Genomic DNA, 11528 nt, shown 5'->3' with positions numbered 1-11528 from the left:
TATATATATATTTATTATGTTCTTCCTCTACAGCCCCCCCCCCAATTTTTGCACATGTCGAGGAGTGTGTCAGGCTACATTTCACTGTGTGTTATACTTGTATAACTATGCATGTGACAAATAAAGAACCTTGAACCCTGCTCTACCACATGAGCCGCCAGTCATCAGTTATTTTTCTAAATAATGAATAAAGCATACACTTGTTGGTCCTTTCCGATCTCAGTTCTGCTCCAGCTTCTGAACAATAACGTCACATTTTATGATAAAAATGTGTGACTGAAATCACGTCATTACTGGTTCAGGGAAGCATGCTGACTGTTGGAAGAAAGAGTCGATGAGGTTTCGACAATTCAAACTTTATTAGCAGTTCCTCTGTATACACCACTGACTGGTTTTTCACGTCCTTAAAAACATTCTCTGTAAATTAAAGAGGGACTTATGTACATGTTAATGTGTGAAATCAGACACACAAAACAGATCTGAGCTCAGCAGCTGATTTAATATTTCTGCAGACAAGAAGCTGGAAAGAGAGACACATGGCAGAAAAGAAGACAGTCAGCAGGTGAAAGACATTTCCTTTTTTAATCTGAGAAAACCAAAGAAGCCAGAGGTTAAAACAGACACTGCTAGAAAATGGGGAGAGGAAACAACAGTTGGCTGAACGTTGAAATTCATGCAGTTTAGGTTGTTGAAGTCATGGCAGCTGGATTCCACTGTGGAGGCTGTGGGCTTGGCTCTGTCAGGAAACAGCACAGAAAACCTCGGTTCACTTCATACTGCTTCACTGCTCAGTGACTGATTCAAGTCTATCTGGGATGGACTCTTCACAGTAACAATTATTACATATGGCCTGCAGCCACTCCACTCCCTTTTTCCTTCTCTATCAGGTGCTCATTCTCCTCCTATCCCTATATCCTCCTCTGTCACATCAGCCCTCTGCATGCCCCAATTTACTACACCCACAAACCTCCTCTGAGGTCTTCCTCTTTTCTTCCTATAGCTTCAACTTCATCATCCTTTATCCGATATATCCACTCTCTCATTGATTTCTAGTCCATCCTGCTCATCCTAATATCTTTAACTCCAAACCATCCATCACAGCAGGTCTCACTACTATCTTCGAAACCTTCCCTTTCATTGCTGCTGCTATGCTCTGTCACAAATCGCCCCTGATGCTTGTCTCGACCCTATCTGCACTCTCTTCTTCACCTTTCTTTGGACCACTAAGCCCAGGTATTTAAACTCATCTGCCTTCACTGTCTGTATTCCTTACATGTCTCCCTCTCATTCACATGTATTCTTGCCTTGCTTTTACTCACTTTCCTTCTCTCTGCAGAGGCATACCTGGAGAGAAGAGGCTCAAGGGAGCAGGTAGAGGATTGCATTGGGAGGTCCATGTTCTCATCCCTTAGCCTGTCCATCACCACAGTAAACAAGAAGGGCTCAGGGCAGACCTGATGTAATCCCACCCCTACCTTGAACTCACCTGTCACCCTCTGTCCTCATAAATGTCCTGCACCACCATCCTTCCCTACACATACTTCCTCATGCAGTACCATAGCTACTCTCAGCAGCTGGTGATCCACAAAGACACAGCGAACACCAACCTTCTCTATAGTTCTCTCCATCAACACTCTAAAAGCAAACATCACATCTATAGAAGCTGCAAACAGTCACACTTTCGTGAAAACAAAATTAAAAAAATGTTCCTTGAATTGGTGAAAAACGAGTCAGAGGTCTCCAAATGATGTCAGTAGAAAAGTAAAGTTTTTTTCTAATCTGTACACATTATTTTTGGAGTCAAAGGAAGTTTAGTTTAGTACTAGTATAACTAGTATAAGACATACTCTAGCACTTAGATTCTAATGAGCATTTAATAACGTTAGATTGACTACATGAAAGAAATGACACATTATTGTTGAAAATGCACTTATTTTTCTCAAGATATGTCACCATCTGGTTTGTTAATGTATGGTTCCTTTAGCATGAACATTTTCAGGATCTACTCCTATGTTTTATAGGAAAAGGATACTCTGGGCTTCGGAGAACTTAAATAGGTCCCATGAAAACTAAGACTGTGTTTTCCTATAATCTGTGATTATGGAGAGGTTTGTCTCCATCAGTGAAAACAATATGGTGTGGTACCTGCAGTTGCTGAGCTCCCACAGCTCAGAGGCGAAGCATCTAACTGGTAGCTACAAGAAAACACAGATGTTCATTTTTACTTCAACAAGATGTAAAACACTTCATGTTTCCACTTTGTGCTTCTCAGAGAAGAAGTAGATTTGACTCTGTCTGAAATGTGATTGGCTGCAGATGTGATATGAAATTTACCCTGTTTGGTGACGGGGGTGGCATCATCTGATTGGTCCAGTTCACCAGCAGGTGTTGCTGTAACAAGAATAAGAATTAAGAACCTGTGGCTCCCTTCATCTGAACTTTTAGTCTTATTGTCTGCTTCCTCTAATCCCAGTTGAGATGTTCAAATGAAACTCATCTAATATCTGTGTGAATGTTTTCCTTCATTAGCATCTTAAATCTTTGTCTATTAATGACTTCAAATTCTTTAAGTTGGTCTTTGAACTCTTCAAGAGTGTTTTCGTTGTCAGCCTCTGATTTTTCACTCTGGATTTTCTGATTGTTGTTTGGGACCACATGAATTTGTGACATAAATCACACCAGTTCATCATTTTTTACCTTCAGTGGAGTCCAGACCATCATCAATTTCATCAGGTTCTTCAGTATCTGCATTTTCAGATTCATCCTTGAAATCCTCCTCTTCCTCCTCCTTTATCTCTTGCTCCTCCTCATTTCCTTCCTCCAGTTCCTCCCGCTGCTCCTCCTTCTCATCCATATCTTCCTCTTTCTCTTCCTTTTCATGATCTAACTCTTCCTTCTCCTCTTCTGCCTCATCCTCCTCTTTATCCCCATCTTGCTCTTTCTCTTCATTTTCCTTCTCTAGCTCCTCCTCCTCTGACTCGTCCTCCTCCTTATCCTCCTCTAGCTCATCCTCCTCCTCTTTCTCCTCCCCTAGCTCATCCTGCTTATCCTCCCCTAGCTCATCCTGATTATCGTTCTCTTTTTCCTCCTTCTCCTCCTCCACTTCTTTGAACTCCTCCTCATTCTCCTCTTCTGTTTCTTCCTCCTCAGCCTCTTTCTCCTCTATCTCCACCATGTCTTCAATCTCACTGTTATTCATTTGGCTGTCTTCTTCAGCTGGAGTTTCCTCTTTGCTGTCCTCTTCTATGATAGGCACCACCTCCCCCCCCTCCTCCTCCTCACTGGTATCTTTTTCACTCGTTTCATCTCCCTTCTCCTTCACTTCCTGCTCTTCATCACTCAATGCCTCCCCCCCATCTTCTTTGTCACCATTAGGTGCTGGCTCAGACTCCGTGCTGGTGTCGGCGCTGTTTTCGGGCACAGACTCTGCAGTCTCTGTGGATTGCAGATAATAATTATGTCTGTGATGAACATGAGGAATAAGCTCATTGTCCTACAACTGTGCTTACACAGAAAGTAAAAAAAAACTTTGTTATGAATCATGGATTCTGCTTCAATAAGAGCTGTAACACTCCTCATCATTTAAAACACTTCCTGAGGACGTCACCCAAAGGTTGGAAGGAGGACACATGCTGGACTGGTTTTGCTTCACGCTGCACTCCCTCATTTCTTAATGATTGACAGACCTGATGATCATCCCACCAGGTAATGTGTGCCAGCTCTGAGTTGTTAATTGCTCAGATATACTCATATTAATAATCATCATATTAATAAATTAATAAATGAGCTTTTTATTGCTGACTTCCTAAAATTGACGAGACTGGCATTTGGCTTAGAAGTAAAGTGAACCTTGACATGCACATTTCTGTGGCTGACATATCAATGACATAGTCGGCACAGACCAGGACCCCTTCAGAATTTTACTTGTTAACAACTTTCCAGCAGCTACAGATGCACTACACTACTCAAGTTTGTTAAATGGGAAAAGGTGTGGTTCTTATACAGCACTTTTCTACTCTACTGGAACACTCAAAGTGCTTTAGTCAACGCATATTGTTGGGGAGTAACGGAATCCATGTACCAGCTTTACGTTTTTAAATACAAAATATGAGTAACTGTTTTCCGTTACAGTTACTGCTTAAATAGGTGATAATTAGAACACAGTTACTTTGTTGAAATAAATGGATTACACGGCAGTCATTACCTGTTTCATATGTTTGGCTATCCCCTCTCTAATTTTGGTAATTCCACGCATTGTCCTAAACCCAAACAAAACATGCAATAAGAAGCTCTAATGTACGTGTCCTGTTAATGTTGGTGGTGTCAGTTACACAGTGGACCTGGAGCCAGCACAACCGAACCAGCAGTGCACGGGCAGGAATTCATTTCTTACTTGGAAATTCCGACACCACTTCACGTTTAAAGAAGAAAGGAATGGGTGAAATCTGAGCGTTCAATGCAACCCATATGGAAAAGATATATATAAATCTTATAAAGTTTGTATCTGTCTTGTGTGAAACTTGTATGAAAAGCATACAAGAGTGAAAACAGATATAAGACCCCTTGAAGAATATAAGTTTTTACTATTTCTTTTCCATATGGGAAACTCTGTTTGCCAACAACCAAACTGCTCTCAGCGTCAAAAGACTTCAACCTAAAGAAACATCTGGAAGTAAGTTCTTTTTTAAAAACTGATGTTAGCATACTGCAACTACCTTGTAGTATATTTGATGTACTATTGCTGTGTGATTTATTACTATTACTGAAGGCTGCATTACAACCTGCTAGCTGCAAATAATCATGTGCAGCTCTGGAAGCAGACAGAAAGAAAACATATTACTGATACAGAATTTTCTTTTTCTATATGAGATCACTGCAAAAAGTGCAGCCTTGCCTAATGTCCACCCTACTGTTACTCATCTTATATTAGGTTTAAAAATCTAGTTGATATTGCTTTCAGAACTGCACATGATTACTTCCAGTTAGCAGGCTGTTAATGCTATCCATCAAGTCTAACAGTTTGCAGTCTATGAATTAACCTCAGCTAATGGCAGCTAACAATGTTAGCTGGGTGGCAAGTAGCCTTTAGTAATAGTAATAAATCACACAGCAATAGTACATTCATGTAGTTGTAAAAAGCATGACAACATATCAAGTAATCCATAATGTTGAGAATACTTTACAGATATTGAGTAACTTAATGGAATATGTCACAAACTACATTTTGGGCCATGTATTCTGTAATCTGTAGTGGAATACATTTGAAAAGTAACTTTCCCAACACTCAACACAACTTATTCACCCATTCACATCCATTCTTACAAACTCTCGTTTCTATGTCTAAGCGCTTTCACAGCCAAATTAATGAATACAGGAGTATTCATTAATTTTTCTTATGATGATAAACTACTTTTCTGTTAAAATATCTTACACAAGTTAAAAATAGTAGCATATACAATTACAATACAGTAGTTACTCCGGAACAGTTTGAAATTAAACAACACAAAGAGTCAAAGGAGGTTAAACAGAGACGTGTGAAGCATGTCCTGCTTTTAGGAGGAACAGTCTTTATTGCTGACTGTTATCATCCCTTTAACGCTTTGGTTTCTATCACATTGATTTTCTATTTGTTCCTCATTCCTCCAGTGTGCTATTTTTAAAAACCAAACCACGCCCTAACCTTGTGTATCAGTCTCCTCTGAAGGATCAGAAACAAAGGTAAAAATGTTTTTCCTTGTATGTTTTTAGAAAAATTTAACTTCCTTCATCTCTCAGCTTGCTTGCTTGCTCTCAGTCTCAGTCCATCAAGTTTAAGAAAGTTTAAGAAAACTAAAGACAAGAAAATATTTACCATTTGACTGTTCTGCAGCATCTATGGAGATAAACATGTGTAAAGACGTGTACAAAGTAGATTCTTTGTGCTTTGTGACATTTTAAGCAACATTTCAAAACTAGCTCCTTCCTGCATGCTTAAGCCAAACCCACCAACAAATATGAAGAGATTTCCATGCTTTACTGGGTTGTAGTCAGCTGGACAGAGAGGTGAAAACATTACCTTCAGTTTCTTCAGGAGAATCTTTAACGTCACCTGAGCAAGATATAAATAAAACTTGAGTGATGCTTTGTGTGTGTTTCATCATTTGTGTCTCAGCATGAAACAACAGACTGTCTCCTCTCACCTTCATTGCTGTCAGCTGTAACATCAGCTTCATCACTGATGTCTGAACCACCTTACATGAAAGAAACAGAGTGAGAACAAAATCTGGGTAATTATTTGATGAATTCAGACTTCAAAGTGGATTTTAAGTTAAAATCAGCTTTATTACACTCACTGACCTGGTGGCTCAGTGGCATCAACTGAAGGAGCTGAAACACACAGAATGTTAAATGGACTGATTCTTGTATAGAGCCTTACTACTCTCCTGGAACCCCTTAAAACATTCACATGTTCACATAAACATGCTCATCCTTAAGTGCTTTGTATTGAACATTCACACACATTCATAATGCGAATGGAGAGCAACTTGGGATTAGTATCTTGGCCAAGGATATTTGGCATAGAGACTGGAGCAGCCAGGGATCAAGCCACTGACCTTCCCATTAGTAGATGATCTGCTCTACCTCCTGCTACAGCAGTCCCATAGACAGATAGGTGAACACACACACAGTAATTAATGAGTTAAAAAAAAAAATCTCAGGTAAAAAAAACAAACCCTTTCATCCCAGCAGGAGGTCTAGCCTTTCAAGCTTGAGTCCTCTACCAGAGGCCTTGGAGCTTGAGGGTCCTGCACAGTATCGTTGCTGTACCTAGGTTTGCACTTTTCTGGACAGAGATCTCAGATGTTGTTCCTGGGATCTGCTGGATCCACTTGCCTAGCTTTGATGTCACTGTACAGAGTGCTCTGATTACCACTGAGACCACAGTTACCTTCACCCTTCACATCTTCTAGAGTTCAGCCCAACTTTTTGTGTTCCTTCTTCCTGATGTTGCTTTTATTTCATATAGCTACATCTGATTATAGCCATCTCCATCTGCTTCCTGCTTCTGCTTCCTCTGCGCTCTATTTATGCACTGCCTGCTGGCATCTTACAGTGGCTTGCAAAAGTATTCGGCCCCCTTGAACTTTCCCACATTTTGTCACATTACAGCCACAAACATGGATCAATTTTATTGGAATTCACGTGAAAGACCAATACAAAGTGGTGCACACGTGAGAAGTGGAACGAAAATCATACATGATTCCAAACATTTTTTACAAATAAATAACTGCAAAGTGGGGTGTGCGTAATTATTCAGCCCCCTTTGGTCTGAATGCAGTCAGTTGCCCATAGACATTGCCTGATGAGTGCTAATGACTAAATAGAGTGCGCCTGTGTGTAATCTAATGTCAGTACAAATACAGCTGCTCTGTGACAGCCTCAGAGGTTGTCTAAGAGAATATTGGTAAATGGACTTGTTCTTATATAGCGCTTTTCTACTCTTCTGAGCACTCTACACAACTTGTGCATTCACACAAGCATATTGTTCTAAGTGCTTTCTAAGTAACATTCACACTCCGATGGATACATCGGAGAACAATTTGGGGTTAATATCTTGCCCAAGGATATATGGCATGCGGACTAGGTGAAGCCAGGAATCGAACCACCAACCTTCCAATCAGTAGATGACCTGCTCTACCAACTGAGCTACAGCCACCCAATATTGGGAGCAACAACACCATGAAGTCCAAAGAACACACCAGACAGGTCGGGGATAAAGTTATTGAGAAATTTAAAGCAGGCTTAGGCTACAGAAAGATTTCCCAAGCTTTTAACATCCCACGGAGCACTGTTCAAGCGATCATTCAGAAATGGATGCAATATGGCACAACTGTAAACCTACCAAGACAAGGCAGTCCACCTAAACTCACAGGCCGAACAAGGAGAGCGCTGATCAGAAATGCAGCCAAGAGGCCCATGGTGACTCTGGACGAGCTGCAGAGATCTACAGCTCAGGTGGGGGAATCTGTCCATAGGACAACTATTAGTCGTGTACTGCACAAAGTTGGCCTTTATGGAAGAGTGGCAAGAAGAAAGCCATTGTTAACAGAAAACCATAAGAAGTCCCGTTTGCAGTTTGCCACAAGCCATGTGGGGGACACAGCAAACATGTGGAAGAAGCTGCTCTGGTCAGATGAGACCAAAATGGAACTTTTTGGCCAAAATGCAAAACGCTATGTGTGGCAGAAAACTAACACTGCACATCACTCTGAACACACCATCCCCACTGTCAGATATGGTGGTGGCAGCATCATGCTCTGGGGGTGCTTCTCTTCAGCAGGGACAGGAAAGCTGGTCAGAGTTGATGGGAAGATGGATGCAGCCAAATAGAGGGCAATCTTGGAAGAAAACCTCTTGGAGTCTGCAAAAGACTTGAAACTGGGGCGGAGGTTCACCTTCCAGCAGGACAACGACCCTAAACATAAAGCCAGGGCAACAATGGAATGGTTTAAAACAAAACATATCCATGTGTTAGAACGGCCCAGTCAAAGTCCAGATCTAAATCCAATTGAGAATCTGTGGCAAGATCTGAAAACTGCTGTTCACAAACGCTGTCCATCTAATCTGAGCTGGAGCTGTTTTGCAAAGAAGAATGGGCAAGGATTTCAGTCTCTAGATGTGCAAAGCTGGTAGAGACAGACCCTAAAAGACTGGCAGCTGTAATTGCAGCAAAAGGTGGTTCTACAAAGTATTGACTCAGGGGGCTGAATAATTACGCACACCCCACTTTGCAGTTATTTATTTATAAAAAATGTTTGGAATCATGTATGATTTTCATTCCACTTCTCACGTGTACACCACTTTGTGTTGATCTTTCACGTGGAATTCCAATAACATTGATTCATGTTTGTGGCTGTAATGTGACAAAATGTGGGAAAGTTCAAGGGGCCGAATACTTTTGTATGCCCCGCTGTGATGTGCAGGATTGGGCATATAAAGCCTCTGTCACAGCTCTACGCTGAGCCAGAGGATCAGTCAGCTGCGTTTGTGTCTGACCAGATGTGCAGATTCTCATTCCTCCTTCTTTGTCTGGACATAAAACAGTAGACCTACTCCTAAAACCTTCATCTCACCTTCATCGCTGTCAGTCATGGCAACACCTTCATCGCTGACATCTGAATCAATATACAGAAAAAACATGGTAGAGTTTGGATTAAGCGATGCAATGATGAACTGAATCACAGCTGTAATCTGGATAAGATTTATTTTAAATTAAGAATGAAAAAAAAATTACACTCCCTCCTCCACTGACCTGGTGACCCAGTGGCATCAACTGAAGGAGCTGAAGCACAGAGAGAGAGAGAGGAAGCGAAGGACAGGTAAGCACACGGACAGGTAAGCAAACAGCTAAGCAGAAAGATGAATAGAAAAGTTACCTTCAGTTTGCTCTTCACTTTCATGAACATCTGAGGAAACAGAAAAAGAATTATGTGTGTGTGTGTGTGTGTGTGTGTGTGTGTGTGTGTGTGTGTGTGTGTGTGTCTCTAGTGTGAAGTGTAAACAATGTGAAGTGTGTGTTGTATTGTTACCTGGCTCTGTTGTGACAGGTTCACTTGTCCTGCCACCTAAAAACAAAATCAACAGAATGAACAATAGTGTGTGTGTGTGTGCGTGTGTGTGTGTGTGTGTGCGTGTGTGTGTGTGCGTGTGTGTGTGTGTGTGCATGTGTGTGTGTGTGTGCGCGCACTACCATTCAGGTGCTCCAACAGAGGCAGAATTCTCTCTGGAACAGAAAAAAAAAAACCACTTTCATATATCGACCTCTGAGGTCTGTAGGTGGTACTCCAGCCACCACTCACCACCTCGGACACAGACTGAACACTGATTTAAATTGAATTGTTTTTGAAACGGCAGGATCAAAGGTCAAATCTTTAACTAATGCAAGCGACCTTATATTTACCATCTTCTGAGTTTCTCTCTGGAAGGAAAAGAAATGATGACATCAGACACACTGACCACATGTTTCATATCAAACATGCCACATGTAAAATCATAACTGATGACTACGGGCTTTTAATACTAATGACCCTTAATTAGGTCACTACAGTTAATTCAATCTGTAAAATAAATCTGTAAAAACACTTGAATTGTTAAATAATTATAATTTCATATGAAAATACAGACTGATAAACGTGATTGATTAATGATATGATGATAATGATGTCATGGCTTACTCTGGACTGGAGCTGCAAGTGAAACAGCAACAAGCGCAAAGAGCAGCAACACAGTTGACCTGCAAAACACACACACACACACACACACAAAATTTTCAATCCAAAGTGTTGCAAAGTGTGATTTGACTGCAGCCTGTTTGCATAATTTGACTATCTTGGTAAAAACATGAAGAACAAAAGCTTTTCGATGAATCGGTTGCTGTGGTTTTGACATGTTTTCGATGTTTTTGCTAATAGTCTAAATGGAAATTTAAAGCTAAACGTAAATCTGAACCCAGAATAGGGACAGATTTATCAGGAAATCTAATCAAAAGCCATAATTTTAGGACTTCTCTCTCAACACAACTGCAGGAAAGAAACTAAAGAACATGAAGTGATGAATGCCAGGTGATCAATCTCAGGTTAAATGACTGGGCTCCTTTGTGTCTCCTCCTCAGAAACACACAAAGCATCTATTCTTTACCAACATATAGCGAGCCAGCGCGGAGAACCTTTAAGGATCAGTGTGTTACTGTTGGTGAGAGGAAACAGGATTTATTCAGCCAGCAAACAACCGAACACGGCCTGAACTCAGACAGCAGCACCACACAGAGCCAGACTTCACGCTGTAGTTGACTTTGAAATTATTTCACCTCTCTTTGTTACTGTACAATGTGAATCAGATCAAAGGTTGAAAAGGAGCTCTTGAAAAACTCTGAGTCATCAGCTTCATGATTTTTTCCAGGCAGAGAGCAGGAGTGCCTCTTGAGCTTTGTGAAACCATTTAAAGCGGTTCAAAGTTTGAAGACAGTCTTGACCCAGCAGGCTCATGTGTAGCTAAAGAATGAACTCACCGCTGCAGCATGTCGGTAATCCGCAGGTTGATGGAAGCTCTGATCAGGTGAAACTTAAGTGTATTTAAACTCGACTGAAAGAGAGCAGCAGCTTTTTATACTCCTCCTCTTCCTCCTCCTCCTCCTCTGCTCCCTCCTCCGATCACCTGGGCATCTGCACAGACTCACTTTGAGCTTCTTTAAAAGTGCCCTGTTTACATTCAGAGCACAGAATTAAATCCAAATTATTCTAGACCCTGTGGTGAATCAGCACGAAAAGCAAAGAGATGCAGGGTTAGAACAGAACAGCATTCACTTATTGTTCATAATGAAACCAAAGTGGTGGTCTCAGAGCTTCTGCTTCCTGTGTGTTTTCCTTTAAATGACCCTTGGACTGAACTCCAGTTAATGAAGCCTTTAACTCGTTTCTCCTTGCAGAATGTTTTTTCATGTTTTCTCAACTTCAACTCCTCGTGCTTTCGTCTGATCAGCATTAAATTAC

The 11528-nt window shown here is 41.0% G+C and overlaps 1 protein-coding gene across 4 annotated transcripts; it reads right to left on the bottom strand.

Annotated features, from left to right (window-relative positions):
- Nucleotides 1-340: 340 nt before the first annotated feature.
- LOC309698237 (uncharacterized protein) lies at nucleotides 341-11162 on the bottom strand. 4 transcript variants are annotated; one of them, XM_082520551.1, is made up of 16 exons: nucleotides 11048-11161; nucleotides 10215-10273; nucleotides 9941-9958; nucleotides 9731-9763; nucleotides 9570-9605; nucleotides 9417-9446; nucleotides 9293-9322; nucleotides 9114-9155; nucleotides 6337-6366; nucleotides 6180-6230; nucleotides 6056-6088; nucleotides 5852-5872; nucleotides 2698-3435; nucleotides 2335-2391; nucleotides 2146-2195; nucleotides 341-729 (listed from the first exon to the last, which is right to left on the bottom strand). In XM_082520551.1, exons 1-15 carry the CDS (start codon nucleotides 11056-11058, stop codon nucleotides 2185-2187), a joined length of 1200 nt encoding a protein of 399 aa, XP_082376677.1. In that variant the 5' UTR covers nucleotides 11059-11161; the 3' UTR covers nucleotides 341-729; nucleotides 2146-2184. The 4 variants fall into 4 exon arrangements, with proteins under 4 accessions (XP_082376677.1, XP_082376676.1, XP_082376679.1 ...); XM_082520550.1 differs by having other exon boundaries at nucleotides 341-736; nucleotides 11048-11160; XM_082520553.1 differs by lacking the exon at nucleotides 9570-9605 and having other exon boundaries at nucleotides 341-736; nucleotides 11048-11162.
- Between the last annotated feature and the right edge of the window lie 366 nt (nucleotides 11163-11528).

This window comes from Aulonocara stuartgranti (assembly GCF_965226115.1).
Source record: "Aulonocara stuartgranti genome assembly, chromosome: 22".
Taxonomy (NCBI): Eukaryota; Metazoa; Chordata; class Actinopteri; order Cichliformes; family Cichlidae; genus Aulonocara; species Aulonocara stuartgranti.
The sequence above is the reverse complement of the archived record's forward strand: the minus strand, read 5'-3'. Positions and strand labels throughout refer to the sequence as shown.

Excerpts from the sequence above, each read along its gene's own strand:
- LOC309698237 (XM_082520551.1), bottom strand. Across the intron at positions 9,156-9,292 it reads TGATGCCACTGGGTCACCAG|ATGTCAGCGATGAAGGTGTT; the intron begins GTCAGTGGAGGA and ends ATATTGATTCAG. Across the intron at positions 2,392-2,697 it reads TGGTCTGGACTCCACTGAAG|CAACACCTGCTGGTGAACTG; the intron begins GTAAAAAATGAT and ends TTCTTGTTACAG.